General features: G+C 39.3%; 1 protein-coding gene across 8 annotated transcripts in view; it reads right to left on the bottom strand.

Annotated features, from left to right (window-relative positions):
* ATP8A1 (ATPase phospholipid transporting 8A1) overlaps positions 1-11,949 on the bottom strand; it is a 112,195-nt gene extending 100,246 nt beyond the window's left edge. For 6 of the 8 annotated variants that reach the window (XM_082759462.1, XM_082759466.1, XM_082759465.1 and 3 more), the window contains exons 1-3: positions 11,744-11,949; positions 2,663-2,777; positions 687-786 (exon numbers count right to left, since the gene is read on the bottom strand). In XM_082759462.1, the coding sequence (XP_082615588.1) occupies positions 687-786; positions 2,663-2,777; positions 11,744-11,792 (264 nt within the window). In that variant the 5' untranslated portion in view covers positions 11,793-11,949. Of the gene's footprint in view, positions 1-686; positions 787-2,662; positions 2,778-11,743 lie in introns of those variants that run through there. The other 2 variants (XM_082759471.1, XM_082759463.1) reach the window with 2 other exon arrangements.
* Positions 11,950-19,488: the final 7,539 nt, after the last annotated feature.

The raw sequence follows: 19,488 nt of genomic DNA, 5'->3' as shown, positions 1-19,488 counted from the left end.
AGTCAGCTGCAGGTCAAAGCGACCTATCAGTTCTCCAGTTATTTCTGCCCTTTCATTCCTCCATACACATATACCCAAACACCCCATTCCAATTACACATTATTTTCCAGGCAAAATATGAAAGCAAAGGGGCACCAGTTCATACCTCAGTTCCATTACACTGTATTTGTTACTCCTGTTTCTGTGATGTCACTGATGGTTTGATAGCAGATGCTGGTCTTGTAACTCCATGATTACTTCCTATTATTCCTCTTCCTACACCCAAATCACCCACCTGCCAGGTTCTCATCCAGTAATGCCAAGTCTCAAACAGTTTCAGCCTCACATTCTACATCTACTAGCTTGAAGTACAGTGGCACCACAAGCAATGCTGCTGGACTACTGGACTAGCTGAGATGCCAGGTGGGGTCAAGAGGTTGTATGTTTAGAAACCACAGATTTCCAGATGGAGAAAGATAATGAAACCCTGAACTTCTGATTTTTTTCTTTTTTTCCCCTCTATAAAATAGTGCGAGCTTCCTTTGCAGAAGCATCCTACAAAGCTGTTCCAAGCACTTAGAGCAACAGCAAAGAAGTCTGTATGAGATGTTTCATTTGCTGAAACATCTAAAGCAAAGGAGGAATTTTTGTTTTGTTAATGCTCTCTCAGTAAGTTTCAAACATTAGCATCTTGTTGTTGATCTTACCTGAAGTAATGCAATAAAAAGAAAAAATGCATTAGCAGCTCTTCTGAACTGGGAATAAAGGAACCTTGGCAGGAATGTGATTATGTTGTACTTTGCAGTGCTAAAAGACAAAGAGAAAACCAAGTACAATTTTAATAGTAAGAAAAAATTTCAAATGTATTCCTTTCCTCTCAGTTATACAAGCTTTCAAATACAGCAGGATCTTTTGTGATTTCCATGTGAGCAAACAGATTCATTTTGACTAAAAAAGAAATCTGAAGACTTCCATAGACATTTCCACGCACTTCTATGATCTAGCTAACCAAGTAAAGCACCCATCATCCACAAAAAATGTTGTGAGTTTTAATTTTGAAGTAAGAAATTTCCTTGTCACCTCTGTGTGTTTTGCGGACAGCAGTCAAGCTCTGCTGCAACTCCGTTACAGGCAACAAGGAGAGGGAAAAAATGAAGAGGAAGAGGCAAGTGGTTGCACTGAGGAAGCAGGTAATACAAGACTTAAGCTCACAGCTCTGATGTCTCAGAACAGTACCTTACCCAGCAATCTATGGCAGGCACTTGGTGAGCAATTCTGCACCATGACTCAAGTGCAGACAAAATTCTTGAGCAAGAATTATCAGTCAAGCCAGCATAATGAGAAGGGTGCTAAATCAAAACTGAGGAGCTGTGGGGCTTCTGTGCTGCATATGAATTTTCATGATTTAATGCATCTTGAAGACTAAAAAAAATTAATAGGATCAACTGTATTTAAATGATGCAATATATTAGAGAAAGTAATAAAAATCAAAATATTAAATATAAAACCCTGTATCTTTCACTGAACTGAAATTTTACCTCTTTAAAAAAATGAAAATATTGGATATTGCGTAATTTTGAAGCCTGGAGGAGCAGAATATAGCTTATCCTTGTGTAAGTATCTTGGCTAAGCCATCAACACAAAATATTTGAACACCCATCCTTTCACCTGCCTTACACTCATTTAAGAGCAGACTGTTAACATCCTAAAAATATAACAGTTAAAACAATGATACCAAAAAATGATAGACAAAAGACTAATAAGAGTATTTTGGACTCCTTTTAAAGTTAATAACATTTACTTTAACTTTGCATAAAATACTCAATTTAAAGGTGGAATTGATATATCATATACAGAGCTAAACACTGTCAAGAAACAAAGAAAAAGGCAGAAAAGGTAAGTGACTCAGTCAAGAGTGACTTAATCAAGATAAGTCACACAAACAAAAAGCTTTATAAAGTATCTCAAGTCCATGACAAAAAGACACCACATTATTCTTAACATCTATAAATTTTCTGCATGTATCAAATGTACCTTCGGAAAACACACCTGCCTGAGACAGGAGTATCTTTGCCATTCAATTACTTTGAATTTTAACAACAGAACTGAAGGACATTATCAGATCTAGATATATGTTACTTATGAGCATTCAGTATATTTCGTAAAATTAAATTTAAAAATTAAAAAAAAATAAAATCAGCAGAGTCCTAAAGACCAACCTGGAAATTCAAAACTAGTTTCATAAGCAGCAACAGCATCTTTGTAGTTGGTTGACTGATAAAAAGCAGAGTTTCCAAAGCACAGAATTACATGTTCAAGCAAATCACACCTACACTGGCATCCAGCTACCAGAAATATGTTTGAAAATCAAAGATAAACTGAACTTCAACTAACCCATACCCTTAGGGATATGCCAATGGTGCAGCTGTAAAGGTCCCATGCAGAACTTTCCCCACTCAGTTCTTAAAAATTCTGAAGATCAGGTTTGTATATTAAACAGGTTGGATATTATAGTCATTGAACTTCATTCCTCCCTCCAGAGTCAGTGACTGCTACTAGTGGCTGGAGGAAATGGCAGAGGTGGAATAAACAGAATCTTTTCTTAAATTTTGCTAAGCAGTATGCAACACTCTGGAAAAAAAAAAAAAAAAAAAAAAAAGTATAACAAAACACGAGTTAATACCTGACATGGTTATTGCAGAATTTGGTTAACTGGGGCTGATTGATGAATATAGTTCTCAGTTCTTCTTGATCAGCTAGAGAAGTTTTCTCTGAAACATCATCTGTCTTCTCATAGCCTGTGGACATGGAAGGATTTTTAATATAGAGAGATAAATGGACAGGAATACATACACACAGAAGACTCAAAGCACTTCATAATAACAAAAATACGTCTATCATGACTGTGAACTCTATCTGTTTCTTACAATAAAAGCAATGTTAATTAAACAAATAAAGTTTTAGCCACTTAAACTATAGATGTGATTAAGAAAGGAAGGTAAAAGGCATGTAGTGAAGAAGCTTTGTAAAGCTATGATAATGAACAATAACTGTAACATCTGCTCAATTAATGATTACCCTCAAATAGCTTGTGCCACTTCATGGCAATATGAAATTAACTATGGTCTGTTGATGCATTTCAATCCAGAAGAGAGCATACAAAATAATAACAATATAAATATATCTTTCCCCTTCTCAGCTGAGTGATCTTACTTGCAGTACTGGGGCAAGTAATTATTTAAAAAGGTAGACATTAAAAGAAATACACAAACAGCAACATAAGAAAAGAGCAAGAAGTTCAGGACTAAACTGCTTTTTCGTTACTGGTATTATTGGTAATCTGACAAGTATGCAATGTAAACTCAGAAAATCTTCATATTGTAAACAGATCATTCAGCATATTAGTTTCTAGTTTTGCATGTAAGCTTTTTCTGCATTGCTTGTTGCTGAATTTAAAAGAAAATCAAATATATAAAGGGACATTTACTATAGGTTTTACATGACTCATTCCATACTTCTTGATCTATTTTCCTGCTTTGCCACATATACATGTAACACACTTTCCTCTTCATGCTTCTTTTAAACTAAATTGTTACACACATAACTATTGTAGTGTAACAATTAAGAATTTGCATAAGAATAGAGGTAAATTTCCTACACAAACCTTGCAAAAGTTTAACCATTAGTCTCAATGTTAGAAAAATAGTTCCCTGTGAGGATGTCCGAACAATGAAATTAAATACAAAAAGTATATGTCTAGTATAGCTATCAAATCAAAATGACTCACTAATTCTATTTATTTGCCTAATTCACCTGTTCTGAGAAATACTCATAGAAAATTCTTTGTCATAACTAAAGCTAAATAAATGCAAAAAAACAATGCAACCTACCCTACAATTTGATCAACTGTACTCTTCCAGTCCTCAGAAACCTCCCCAGACCACCATGAGCTTTCAAAGACAACTCAGAGTGGCCTGACAGTGAGATCGGCACTCACAGATACAGCCCAGGAGAGCCCACAGCCTTCTGTATTTCCCATTTGTGATCCCTAACCCAATTTTATCCCAACTAGGTAAGTCTCTCTTGATGCAGACTTTCCCACCAGTAACATGAACCTGTGGTTCCTGGTATTACTACACTGGAAATCCTTCCAGTTCCCCCAACGAAAGGCACACATCTCACATTTCTAGGCAAGCTTCAGGATCCATCTCAAGAATTCCCTCCACGAGGACGAGCAGCCAGCCTAACAGACTTGCCCCCCCAAACAGGTGCCCACACACTACTTTTTGACTTAATGAACTACACAAAAGCACTTGGCAGGCTAAGCCAGACATTTCCTATTTCAGTCATTACCCACCCATAGAAAGGCACCTCCTGTGCGTGACCTCCAGTACACGATTCCATGAGCACACACAGGTTAACACCACTGGACACAGGCACATCACCATGAAGGTGAGGTTGTCAGTCATCACAGAGGCACAACCAGTCACACCAAGTCTGAATCCATCACATGGCGAGTGTGATGGATTTCATCCCAGATATACAACACCTTCCAGTTGAAGGAACGAACATATCAAATAGAATATATCAAATAGATCCTGGGAGAACTTTGGTGGATCAGTTGGAAACTATTCTCTCAGTACCAACCTAGCCTGACTAACTTCAGGAAATAAGGGAAGAGTTTACACATTCCTAGAATACTATTTCGATTTTGCGGCATTAGTTTTAAAGCTTCTGGAAGTACAAACCTTGAGTACTAACAGTGATAGAGTTAAAGCAAATGTTAGCAGGCATTAAACATGTATTACCTGTTTGTTTAAAAGACAAAGGAACTATAGATATTTATTTTTGTATGTTAGTAATAATGTATTTATTTGTTCTTCTTAAAACAAAAGGTCATCAACAAGGCGCTTGGAAGCTTCATAAACATTTACTGACTTCCTTTCTTTTATCTTGAATTCACGTTCTTCAATCCTTACTTAAAAATATATCTTTGGAATAAGTTCTGAGCCTCACATGCAGCCCTTTGTAGCCCAGCAAAGGGCGTGTTAGACTATCTTCAAAGTTTTAAAGGTTACACATCTCTCCCACTTTGCCTAAACTTTGAAATATATCCACTAGAGTACAGGCTACACTCCCACACAAAACTCAGTATCAAGAAATTACAATTTTTCTTCCTTGGTTGTGTCTGTATGTGTACACACATATAAAGACTCCTAAGAGTTCATATATTACTGAACTTATTATGTTGACTAAGATGGCAAATATGCTTAATTTAAGTGACTAAAATGTTTTCCAAGCAAAAAAGACACAGAAATCGTTTTGAACCGCTCTACTTTCAGATGTGATTATCAGAAAGAGTGTACAGAGAAAACAGAAGTGTTGAAATTTTAATTCAGCATTTGATAAAGAGCTGCTACATCCCACCCTCCCACAATGCCATTTCTTTACAATATACCACTCTTGGGAATAGTATCACTATGTCTTGCTTCCACTACCTACCCAAAACCTTCTGTCAAGAGTCAGCACACCCAGGTTTCAGTTACTCTGCTGTGTGTTTTTCCCGGTTAGTACCAGATGCCTTACGCCTGGTCAGAAATCGGACACGCTCTTCTTGCTGTGAAGCTGCTCATTTTCACAACTGCCCGAGGTTAAAGAAAATTCTTTGCTGCACAGCTGTACAGCAAAAAAAGCCTCAGGCACTGTTTCTGGGCTCTCTGCATGCCAAACATCTTCGGGGACACCCTACCACCCTAGCCTACATGTGAGGCAGACCTAGCCTAGAACTTTTTTTTCTTTTTTTTTTTTTTTCTGAAGCCTACACATTATGTTATGTAGGTGAAGTTTCCCACTAGTTTCACAAGACAAAGGACCAAGTATTTAATAGCTACCACCTTGAGTGTGAATGGGAGTTTCTCTATGATGCATCCACTAGAATTACAATTAAATATCTGTCTCATTTCCAGGGTTTGTTTGTTTTCTTCAGAAAACCATCACAAAGCATTTCCAGTTTCTGCAGTCTCACCCACACTCATCTAGTATAAACAGATTAAGTCACCAAAAGCTTTCCTTAATTACAGTAACTTATTCAAATACGACCTGCATGGAAATCTTCAGGACACTTTATTTACAGTAGGTGAATAAAGAATTTGACAACAAGTTGTTTTTGAAATTGACAAAAAATGGCCCAAAATAGTGTCAGGCACTAAAATTAAAAAAGAAGGGTATTACACACCATGGTAGTACATACATTAAATTGTATGCCTACCAACCTACAGTCAAGGTGACAGAAACCAAGTCCACAAATTTGTTCTACAATTACAATGCTTCATTCAGTCTAGCACCTTATGGGAAATCACGTCTGATGTGCATTACTTAAACTACTCACATTCAAATATGAAGTAGGACATCCATCAAAGTACGCTCACAAACTTGACTCTAACTGTATTATATCACACCTAGACTTTTAAGAGCTACATCTCTATGAAATTTTAAAAAACAGGCTAGAGCTCAACTGCTGACTGCCTTTCAGTGCAGCAGGTTACACGAAAGCTGACCACGTTGCAAAAAGGAAGCTACTAAGTGCTGTATTTCTTCCTCAAGGAGAGCGAGAATCCACTGGCATCAAACCAATCTGCATGAACTCAGCCTACTAATGAAATAAGCAGATGCCTGTCTCAAAAATGTTGCATACAAGTAATCACAAGAACAAGTGAAAGGACATCCATGCTTGAGAATGGAAGGAAAATTTCACCAGATCACCTCTTGGTGAAAGTAGCTACATTTTTAGCAAAGGGGGTGTAAAAAGATGCATTTAACACACAGTAAGAATAAATAAATAATCAAGTTGTCTACCATTCTGTAATCTATTAGAAAGTTCCAAGAACACTGACCCAAATATTCAGAAAGTTGACAGTGAAAAAAATAGAAAACCGTGAAGTACAGAACCCAGACAGGAAAGCTAAAAACCACAACGCATGCAAAGTCAATAGCAAAGCATCAGCTGTTGCATATATCTGATTATGAAAAAAATACTGTGAAGTTTATGAGTAAGCACATACAATGAAGCAATCATTTTAACCTTCTTTTGAAAAAGGACATGATTATTGCTGTGCTACAGATGTTAAACTGGAGCCCACCTAACTTGTTTCTTGTCTGTTCATCACACCAAGTGATCAGAAAGGCATTGTTTGAGGGCTTAGCATTAAAAGTAGCGTCACTCCATATTGGTTCTTATCTAAGGTAACAGCAAATCCTAAAGTACCACTCAGCAATAATTTTGAAGTCTTCTAGCCAGCAGGAGTAAAACTGCAATTATCACACTTCAGTCAGGAACCATGGTGCTGCTCTAAGCAAGACCTGTCATTTGGGAAGAATAAATACGTTGCGAGATCCTTCTTCCTCTTTTGCAGTCTGTAGCACTGCTGATATTTAACCAGAGCTGAATTATCATACAGGTTCTATGGCATACGCTCTTATCTGTCCCACTGCCAGAAAAGCATCTGACTTGAAAAAAGTTGCAAGTCAGCACTTTAAAAAGAATAATTGGAAAATATGGAAGAATTGGAACAAGTCACACTACTCTGACAATTTATTATGCAGAACTGGCAAGTTTTAAAGCTAATTTGCACTTGGGAATCACGTCTGATTATATATATATATAAATTTTAGTTATGCTGCTACAGGGACAAAACAAAAATAACCAATAAAACAACAACAACAACAAGCCAAGCAACTGACTTGCGCTTTCTCCAATAAGAGAACCCATTAAAGACCATACTTTGCTTCCAAGATGAAAAATCCAGAACAGGAAACTATATTCCATCATACGGTATTTGCAGGGACTCTTTCTAAATCAGTTTTGATAATGACGTTTCTAAACCAATAGATAAAACAACAACAATAAGTTCTAAACAGTAAACACTGTACAAAAATTTTTCATATTTCCAATTTTTCCTTGACCATAAATACAGATAGATCATACCATGGAAAGAAAGTGGAGGGAGAAAAAACTCACTCAAATCACCAAAAAGATTTTAATACACAGCTCTTAATCATTTATTTTATAATCATTTTATTCTCAAAGTATGGTATTCAAAAGCTTTGAAAGCTGGTTCTGTAGCCAAGAAATTCTTAGACTAGCAAGTCTGCTAGCTCATGTTCCTGTAGAATACAGCACAGTTTAAAGATGGTATCACTATGAGAAAAGTGTGCCTTCAGAGCTATTAGTCCCAATGCCATGATAAAACTTTGATAACACAACTGGCACTGAGAAGCTGCCCTCTGTACCTCTGAGGAGTCAAAGTACAGGAGGGGAATTGCAATCAGCTGCTCTAACCTGCCAGCACCGCTGAAGCTGACAAGCCTGCATGATAACTAGACCCAATTTTTCCAGTCGTGAAGCACTGGGAATCTCAACATGGTCTGCAAAACAAAATTGTTAAGAAAAAGAACAGACTCAAGAGACAATAATGAGCACTACACTGATAAAATGTTACATAGTCCAACAGTCCAGTAGTATAAATGCTTGAGGATATATTAGGAATTACAAAACTGGACAGTCTGCTGAAAATAATCTGATGATTACTACAGAATTTCAGATCACACTCTTCTTATGAAAGTCATCGCAACTTGCACAAGTTCAGCCTCACCTACCTTTCACACAGGCATTTTCCTCCAACAATACAAAGAATTTGTTATTAATATTGCTGGCAGACAGCACAACAGCAACTCAAATTTCTCTACAATCTAATATAGTTCACTGAATTCTATCAATACTTGAAGGAAAGGATTAATGCTTCTATTTTCAGAAGATTAGAGAACCCTAATAAAAGCTGTCAACCCCGATTCCACTCTCCCAGAATACATCAAAAGAAAAAAAAAATAGCTTTCAATAATTCAACTTCGTATTATTTAATAGATACATATATTAACCATGTAGCTATAAATAGTTAAAACAAGCATAGTTAATTACTGTATTAACTAACTGTACGTCAGCTACACTACTCAAAGATTTCCTCATGGGTTTTGCAACTGCAGAATACATGACATGGATGCTATGTCTATAGCACCAAACATCTGAAGCCCGGGACAGATTCAGAATTAAGGTTACTGGTGATGGGAACACATTGTAGAGATTTCCTAAATCAGTTTAGGAGGGCCAGACCTTCCATGCCTTGAGCAAGACTTCTTTGGTGCAAATGCCAATTGCGTAGAACTGCAGTGTTTCCTAAGGTGAACTGCAAGTGTTCTTTACAACAGGAATAATAGGCAAAAATCTATTAAAAAGGATCATAGGCATACCTGGTTATCTTTTATCAGCCATGAAGAGTAAAAGATCCTGCAGTGGTTTGGCAGAATACTGCCAAAACAGTAGCTGTTTTTTAACCAAGCTCTTTTCTTGATGCAGGTCATGTGTTGTCTTACAGACGTAAACACACCTACAATTTTTATTTTGTGATAATTTACAGACTATAGTATTGCATCCTCTGTGACTGCCAACCAATTCTTGGGAATGATACATGTGTGCATCATTCTGACAGGTCTTGGTTTATTCTATCTGATCACAGCAGCCTATTTTCTCTAATAACAGTATTACTATCTCTTTATGCCGGAGGAGGGCTTAGTTCTGAGATGATGTCAAGGCAGTCCAGACTGATAAGGTAACTCATGATCCATGGAAAAGGTCTCTGAGGCAGAAATTAGCTGCTGCAGTGCCAGGAGAGAAAAATGAGGTTTTAACCCCATACAACACAGAAATTCTAGAACAAAGAAGGTAATATTAGGTTTTCTATCAGATCCCCTCCTGTCTCAGGCTACTCTAAGGAATGGCCCATGCTATTACAACGCTTATGAACACTGCTCTTTGTGATTACAGTATTAACAGTGGCTTCCAAAGAATGTACAATGACCTTGCCATTAACCAAGAGTTTCCTACTCTACGCCATAGATAAGACTTCAGTGGAGGTCCCAGAAGGCTGCGCTATCATCACTTTGCACAGTGCTTATCTAAGAGACTCTGATCATGGCCAGAGCCAGGGTCTTACAGATACTTTATGTCAATTTCAAGTGCTGGGGATATCACTCACATTGCAGAACTCTCAAGCCTCTTAGAAAATAGTGACATTTACTTATGAAGCACTGTTTAGAACCACAAGCCACACTGTCCACACAGAATAAATTTGGAAGCTATTTATGCCAAAAAGAACCAAAAAAAAAAAAAAAAAAAAAGTAAAAATCTCATGGAAATCGATTCCATTGTGAATGAACTGAATGGAAACGAAACAAACTAGGAAGGTTCATATTGATCTATGAGTGGAGACACAGTAACAGTTTTTAAATGTCTTCTCTTTGAGTAATGGTATGGCTAGTACAGCATGATACAATGTAGCAGCTCTATTGTTATGGTGAAAAGCTATCACATCATTTCCTTAAAGTTGTATTTCTTAAAAGAAATTTCATATCTATTTTCAGTCCTAACAAAGGTGTTTTGGAGAAACCTATTAATCCCTGTATTCTATCCCTGTTCTACAGTCATCCAACCTTGAACACTGTTCATATAAACTAGATTTTTTTTTTCCCCTTTTCAGTACATCTGTACTTCTTAGAAAGACATTCGCATTTATGGAATGTCACGTTTGCTCATTTAATAATCCTCAAGATTCCTGTAATTATTTGATTAAAAAAAAAAAAAAAAAAAAGAAAAAAGCACAAATAAATTGGGAAAATCGATGCTAAGTTTTCAGTGAAAACCAACTGACCTGGAAAGAATGACTGGAAAAAAAATGAAATTAAGCAGTGTTTGGACCTCTAGCCAGTGCCATTATACGCCTCTGCTAATGACAGTGGGTACTGCATCACAGCTGCTCTGGCCGTAAGCACATTTCAAAAGCATCCCTGGAAGCATGCATCTTCCTTATTGCTTTTCAGAAAGATGTATTCCTCCACTTTCTTGGCCAGCTAACCTTGCCTAGGAAGTAATAGGTAGTGCCAGAAATCTTGCAAACCTACTTCTGGGGAAGAAAGGCACATAAGATGGTATAAACAGGAAAGAAGGTCAAGAAAACATCTTATTTCCAATTTTTTTCTTCACTCTCTTGCTAGCATAGGGAAAAAAAAATCAAATATATATATAAAAAATAATCTGTTTGGAAGAAGGTTGAAAGACACAAGGAGAAAGTTTTTACTTCCTACATGACCAAACAAAGACAAAGGCTATTCTACGCAGCGCAATGGCCTGATTTATGTGCAAAACCTTTGACATAGCCAAAGGGATAAAGGCTGCATGCCCACCTCACCGAGCGCGTGTCATTCCGGTGACACGACTGTCATGATGTACAGCAGCACAACACAATAAGCTATCCCAATGCGCTGCTGCGTTCGTATTTGTGATTTTCACGCTTTATTTCGGCATGCAATAATCGTTATATTGTAATAATTCACTGCAGCAGTTCTCTCTGCAAGGCAGTTATGGGCACGCTGCTGCTGCCTCAAGGCTTAAACCCCGACCCTCGGCCGGGCATTACAGACACCGGCACAGCCCGAGCCCTTCAGGTAGGGTCTCCCCGTGCTGGGATCGCCGCCGGAGGACAACGACAAGCCGACAAGGCGGAAAAAAGCGGCAGCACCCGGCCGCCACCGCAGAGGCCCGGCGGGAGCCCCCCTCACCGCCGCCCCGTCGCACAGCCGCCCCCCTCAGCCCGGCTCCCCGCGGCGCTGCGGTACCGGCCCGGCCGGGAGGCGGCTGCCGGGCGGCGGCGCTTACCCTCGGCGCGGGAGCGGATCTCCGACACCGTTTTCTGCACCGCCGGCATGGCCGCGGGGCGGTGGCGGCCGTGTGGGGATGATGGTGGCGGTGGTGAGGCGGCCGCCCTGCACCTGCTGCCCTGCGATCGTGGCCGGCGGCGGCGGGGGCTCCCCTCAGAGCGGCGGCGGCAGCCTCACGCCTCAGGCGCCGCCGCTCCCAACCGACCGCCGCGGCGCCAGCGCTCCCCGCTCGGCCCCTCCGGAGCCTACCAACTCCGCCCCGTCCCCCCCCCAAACGCTTCCCTCACGCCGCCTCCTGGCTCCGCCGCCTGCCCGCCGCCATCTCACGCCCCCCAGCCGGCGGCTCGGCCTCAGCAGCGGGCAGCAGCCGAAGGAGAGGCGTGCGGGACCCGCTCCTGCAGCGGGAGGAGGGTTTCTGAAATCGCCCCCTCCCCGTGACGGGAGGGGAATGGAACGTGCCAAGCCTTGGGCCGCTGCCCGGCGCTGGGCGAGCTGGGCGGGCGGGGAATGGCCGCCCCCGTCCCTGTCACCGCCCCCGCCCCTGTCCCTGTCACAGCCCCGCGGGGGGCTGAGGGGCAGCGGTGGGCTGCAGAGCCCCGGTCAGGCTGCGGAGGGAGGGCTGGTGCTGCCCTGCTTCACGGGAGGCTTCCAAACTGTCGCCCAGCTTTTTTATTTGTTATATTTTTTTTATATGTTTTCAGCCTCGTAATTCCCAGTGTCGCAGTCTGCCAGCCCTGAGCCGCTGTGACTGCGAGCTGCCCTGCCGTGCGGGCTGGTGGAAAGGAGGTCCCAGCTGCAGGTGCCTCGGGCTGAGGCAGCAGTGGTGGTTTTACTTCGAGGCTGTTGGCGTGACACTTGTTCTGTGCAGCTGCAACAGGCTGAGGAGCGTGGCCCCGGCGTGCTGTGCCTGCGCCTCGGTGAAAACAGCCACCCTCGCTGTGTGAAGATGGAGAAGAAAACAGGAGAGGGGGGTAGTATTTGGAGCTGCAGGTCTTCTTGTCGTGTTTGTGGCTTGCATCCATTGCAGTCTGCCAAAAAGCACAGTCCTGCATAGAGGAAGATGGAAGTTATGAAATAGAAAAACACTACATTTGGCCTAGGGGTTTTGAGGGGTTTTGAGTCTGACATGACCCCTAAAGGTCAACACCGTGTCCTCCAAAAAGTAGACAATACAGACAGATTGCAGAGGAGGGATTTCTGCATCTTTACAGAGTGTGCACACATGCTATGAAAAGATACATGTAGTCTTTCTAAACAACAACAAAGTCTTCTTTCTAAACAACAACAAAGTCTTCTATTTGATAAAGCTGGTAAATATCTCTGTAAATTGATTAAGCAGGTAGCGCTTCACGGAGAAAAGTGAACCAAGAAATTGTTTTTATTCAATGCCTAGCTCAGATACAAGGAAAGGGGAATATTTTGTTTCACAGAAAACTGCATTGGGAAATAAATGCAGCTCTTTTTCAAGAGGCCAGCAAACCTGCTGGAGGCTCCCCTTTACAAGATAATGCTCTTCTGCATCACCCTCTGCAGCAATCTGTGTGTGTGTGCTTTGCTGAACAAAGACTGTAGAAATATTTCTATTTGTGCTTTACTACTGGAAAAACAAAACACATGAAGAGAACATGCTCATCCAGTTTGAAGAAATACTTCCTATAGGTCATATTTACAGCCATGGATAGAGGCTTGGCCAAGCAAGTTTTTCTCTGTAAGAAGAAACAGCATTATTTTTCTGTTGAAATTCCATAGAAACCTGACTGAATTGGTCATTTAGGATTCTCAGCGTATATATATAACTCTCCCAGCATAAATAGGGCCTGACAAAGGACATTGTGTATTTTTTTTTGTGTTTGTTTTGCAATTCATAAGAGATACATCATTGTTAAAAGGATGCAAGCAGACAGAAACTCACTATAAATTCATATACATGCCAGTGAACATGTAATTTTTCCTCAAAATCACTGTAGTGCTGGTGATAAATAAGATTGTCAAATTGTCAGTGAAATCCACTTTTAAATCCAATTTTATGTCTAAACTTTTCTTTCTGTAAGACCCCTGGCAAGAAAAGCTTTTACTGATACCTCTGGACAACTGGAAACTTACCCACTTGATTACATAAGATATTAAGACAATGCTGCCAAGTGCTTGTTCGTATTTGTGAATACAATCTCTATCCACATTGCAAAAAAAGCATCCCAGCCACAAAATTGGTAGCTTTATTCTTAATATTTTTTTTTTTTTTTTTTTTTTTTTTTTACTCTGGCTTGTGAACGATCAATGTCCTTTACATATATATGTATATACACATATGTATATATATATGTAAATCTTTTTTGAATTTATAGTAAGAATAATACTTGGAAAAAAAGACGAGGAATAAAGTTCTATTATTTTTTTCTATCACTTGAAGGAATTTTCCATTTTTGCAGCTTTTATTCTACAAAGTCTCAATGGTAAGCTAAACTTGATTAACCATATAGTTATGCAATGGTCACTTCATCCAGATGTCTCCAAAGTGTAGGAAATCCAAAACTCCTTTATTTTGTAACAGTCACCATCACCTGCAAGATTACTCCAGGAGAAGCCTACTAGACTAGGAGACCCTTTGTCTCTTCACCCCACAAGACCTGCAGGCAGAGTAACCTAGCCCTTTTCTGTCTTTCTTTCCTTTGGAAAATGAGGATGTGAGCTCCATCCATTCACCTCATCTAGGGTAAATATATTCTGTGTCTCTAATGCAGTTTCCATCTCCACATGCCACCATTCTTGTTTTGATAGAAACAGGTCAGAAAAGGCTTCTGCAGCTTTTAAAGCTGAGAGTATGCTCTATATTTAAGGAATCCACTATTTTTTTCTGGATCATCACTTGCTTGTAATGTGCACGACAGGGATGAAAAAGGAAGCAAGCCAGTCAGCTTCCCAGCTAGGGTGTAAAATAAACAGTATGCCTATACCATACTTTAAAGATTGGATGATACTCTACAATGAGTTCCATTTTGATTTCAATGTGTATTTTGAAACACGTTGAAGTTCTGATGGAATCAATAACAATTTATTATTACTTTAATGTAAGACTACCTTTTGGCACAAGAGAAGGCAGAACTTCATTTCTAAAATATAGCAGAAAAGCATATCCATGAAGAACAAGTTGTTTCAGATGGAGAAAAAGCCTTGCAATGACAGCTGAAGTGTTTATCTAGTAAAAGAAACTTGTGACAGATTACAAGTCATAGGGCAAAAATATATAGTACTTTATAGTTAATGGATTAAACTTAGCTATGATGAGCCAAACTTATCTGACCAATTCACGTCTGATGGCCTTTAAAGGTAAAGACTACTAAACCCAACTGAAATCTGTTCTTGCAAATGGTAGAAATGTTCTTTTTATTCGGACTTTAAAGATATATGTTTCCATTATTTAAGATAAACCAATCCTACTTTTTAGCAGTGTCCCAGCATAAGAACTATTCCTTTTAAAATGAATGCATGTGTAAATGTATAAACATGGAAAATGTGGGCCGTAGGCTTGATGAATGCATTTCTAGTAAGGGAAAACGAGGTCTGTAGGTTTGAAGTTGTCACAAACTTGACACATATAAAAAATGTAATCCAAAGGTTTTTTTTGTGTAATGCTATTAGTGTATATGAAGTAGTGCAATTTTCCTTTTTGATATGCTGTCAGAAAACAGGTGGCCAGTTTTCATACAATAGTGGAAGTGAATATTAATACTGTAACTGCTGCTTCTTTTCCAGCATTGTCTAGAAAGAAATTACTTTCCATTGCTGATTTCCATCATGAATCTTTTTCTGTTTAAAAGATATTGCAGCAACTGGAGGCTGTACAATTGATCTCAAACTCTTGTAATATTTTAATCAATATATTTTTAGTTTAATATATAAAATACTCTCATGGTATGGGAAGTTTTTAATGAAATTTTATGAATAGGTAATCTAAAATTTAAAAAGTTACAGGGAAGGAACCATTTTAGCTCAGACAAGCCAATGAGTTTTTTCTCTGCCTAAATGTAACATCAAATTCAGAGATATAAATTCTAGACAGAATGTGTTATGTTTCTATGGGCTTGTACATAAGGAAAGGCATAATTATTATAGCAAGATTTTTACTCAGCTGAGTGACAGCAAATGCTTTCGAGATCCCCAGCTCATGGACTGCTATATCAGCTCATCCAAAATGGACTAACATACATGCAGTAAGCCAGCAAAGTTATTCAATATAAATATGTACTTACTAATGTCTGACTGCAAGATATAAAGAAGTATTTAGCTGCTATTTGCTGATGTTTTGTCATTATGTGTTCTGTACCCCCATTAGTCTAGCTTAAAAAGTCACCTGTGGAAATAGACTTGAGGTTTTCATTACAAAGTATATTTGACCTGTACAAGTGAATGTAAATTTATATTGTATGTATCCGTTATCATTGTGAAAGACAAAACTTCTGCTTTCCTGGGGGAAGACATTTTAGTAAAAGAAACCTCAGAATCCTGAAGTGGATATTTAAACACACAGAACACATCAGATGAATTCAGCCTTTGGGGTGCTTTATAGAAGCCTGTGAAGGCATTTCTGAGGGTTACCACCTCAGTTGCTGTATCAGAGTCAGCTGTTCTGAGTGTGTAAACAAAGCACCAGAAAGTGAAATGTAACCAAAGAGAAACAAACTAGACACAAAGACAGCATCAATTTCCTTTGCCTAAATTTCCTTTATACATTGTTAGATTCACATTCACAGCACTGGAGGGAAAAGACTTAGGGATACGTTATCCCATAGCATAGACCCAGACTCACATTTGCTTGCAGTAGAAATCTGCAAGGATAAGATTTCTGGTATGCCTCCTATATCCCCTTGTGGTAGCATCGAATGGTCAACATCAGACATGCTAGTTCCCAAAAATGATCTCATCTGCAAGAAGGAACTGTGCTAGTTGGAAGCATCCAAATATAGATGTCCACAATAGTGCAATGCATGTATGGTCAACTTTTCACCGTTTCATATCTTGGCCTTGGAAATCAGTGCCACTTGGAAATCAAGTGTGTTGGTAGGAACATTCATTCTGGTAAACGACAGTGAATGTACCAGTACTTCTTAAAATCTACGCCATTATCCTTTTCTGAGAATCAGGTAGGCATTATATTTTATTTATTTATTTATTTATTTATTTATTTATTAAATGTGAAGGGAGGGGAAGTTATTTCATATCCTTTCCCAAAATAGGCTTCGTATAATTTGATTTAGACATAATACTAATGGAATAAATATAGGCAGAGAGAGAGGCTATATGAGAAGAAAACCTTGGAGACCACTGCCATTACTGATTATTGTCTCCTTCTGATTGTGTCATATGCTTCTATAGCTGTCACCCTGGCTTCCAAATTCTCAAATATAGCAGCTTTCTTTTACCTTTTTAACTGATTTTAGGGTAACTTTATGATTTAGAAAGATATGCATTTAAGGATTGCATACGTTAACACGTGACACACTTCTGTTGTCTTCCTGAACCTGCCAAGGGAATTGTTTTGTGACCTTACATAAGCAGCACTTGCTGGCTTCTTTAATGCCATTTATTTGCAATTTGAGCTATTTGCAGCAAAGCTTTTCTCCTGATATTCATCTGGGTAATGCCAGCCCCCCTTCAACAGGATCCTGACACCACTAATAGTGCTAACAACAGTGCTCAGCGTTTTACAGGAGGTGTTCAACACTGCAAGAGTGGGCCAAGATGTCTCTCATCTTGTAGACCATTTCTTACAGGATTGCCAGTACCTAACTGCTGTACCCACAGGACCTTGTGTGCAAGATATACAAGAAGAGCAAAGTAATACAAAAGCAGACAGCTAAAGGAGGACATGAAAGTTCAGGTCTGCGTGTGCCTTTCTTGACAGTTATTCACAGCTGTGGAAACTATGAGGAAAAAGAACACCATGCCTGAAATAAATTCTCTGCTAGAAAACAAGGCAAAGATCCAATCTCTTGCCAGGCTACTTGGCATTCACACTGGGTTCACTGCTGCCGTAAGGTTCTGCAGGCATCCTTTGATGTTTGTGAAGCCGCGACAAACACACAAGCACCCATTGCTCAGCAGACAGAAAGTGAAAGAGCTGTGCTGGTGGTTTCAGTATGGTATTCTGGCAAGCAGATTTGTCACAGAAGGGAAAAAGCACAGGAGCAAAAACACTGTTGGCACATAAATAAAATGGATCAGGAAGAGCTTGGCCAACCAGATCTCCTCTTTGTGGCTAATCACAAGCTTATGCAAATATTTTATTAAAACCACAAAAAAAAAAAAAAAAAAAAAAAAAAAAAAGAGGAAGAACAATATGGAGATGTTTACATTAGGTTGGTTTCTTCTGTGAGTACAAACCATGAAAGAAAATGTGAAAAGGGTCATGACAAATGAATTACATGGGTCTTTAAAACATAAAGCGTGACCATTTAATCCTGCTAGTCAGTGATTGTTTTCACTTTCAAGAAGTAGGTGCAAATGTAAGTTACATGGCTTTACACTGATGGCAATAGTATAGTTGATTGCTACATTCCTCTGTTTTATGCTGGCTTTAACATTTTTGATTTTAAAGATGTTATGACACTGTAAACATGGAATAGCTGGATGGTGAACTAGACCCCTGAAGTTTAGATTTAAAACAGCTGCAGATATTTTCCTGATAGCATCTGTAAAATGTTGATATCCAGTTAGATCTTAGTCTCTAAGAGAATGGGAAGGGAGAATAGGGAGAGCCTCTGTCAAGACAAATGCTTTCAGGCAGCCAGCTACAAAAAGTACTTGTAATAGATTTAAATTTCTATACAGATAGCACCAGGAGCTAGGGTGGCAGGAATATTCAAATGTTAGTAAAGAGAAAAAATCCTAAAGTGAAAATGCATCATCATTTTGAAATCCACCCAAAGCAGGCTAGACTCTGTCAGACAAAGCAATAACCTGCTCGAGTCAGCTCTGTGTTTAGGCAAGCAAGCAGGTGTCACTCTCTGTAGTATCATGGCAGTACAGCATGTACTGCAGTGTGGTAGGCTGCAGCCTGGAAACAGATCTGCATGCCTTCTTGTCTCTCCCTGTTTTCACTGCACCCAAATACGAGCAGAAAGCCACGTGAGAGAGAGAAAATAGTGCATGGTAGGGGAATTCTTGTGTCAAACATGTTAAATAATCATTTAGTTGAGAAACTGCAGAGCCTTTGCAGAGAAGCAGGAGATTTACCTGATCATCAGAGAAATGCTTTATGAAATTTCTCAGAGAAAAAAAAAAAAAAATCAGCTGAAACTGGGCAAATCATGACTTTGAAAATCTGGCCTCGTGCATTTTCAATACGGTCAGAGTTTGATAGCTCAGTGTCTGAAGATTACACATTTTGACAGATAGCCTGACCCAGCACCACAGGAAGAGAGCAGGATTCTCCTCTGTGCTAGACCTTTACCATGTCTCCCCAGGCATTAGAAGGGCAATCACTGGGTTAATATTCAACCAAGAAAAAAAATACATTTCCTATGTTTTTGAAGTAAATTTGGTGACAATTTTATGCAAGGAATAGTTGTGTACACTGTACAAGTCAAAAGAAAAAGGGCTAGTAGTTAAAAACAATCCGTAAAGTGTCTTTAGCTACCAAAGTACACATCATTCAGTGTATGAGGAAGCTCATGCTTTCAAGAGACTCATGGAAAATGTTCTGGTTGGCACTGGTACAGGTGCTTGTCCAAATCTTGTTTTGGA

This window comes from Aythya marila (genome assembly GCF_965140915.1).
Source record: "Aythya marila genome assembly, chromosome: 4".
NCBI classification, from domain to species: Eukaryota; Metazoa; Chordata; class Aves; order Anseriformes; family Anatidae; genus Aythya; species Aythya marila.
The sequence above is the reverse complement of the archived record's forward strand: the minus strand, read 5'-3'. Positions and strand labels throughout refer to the sequence as shown.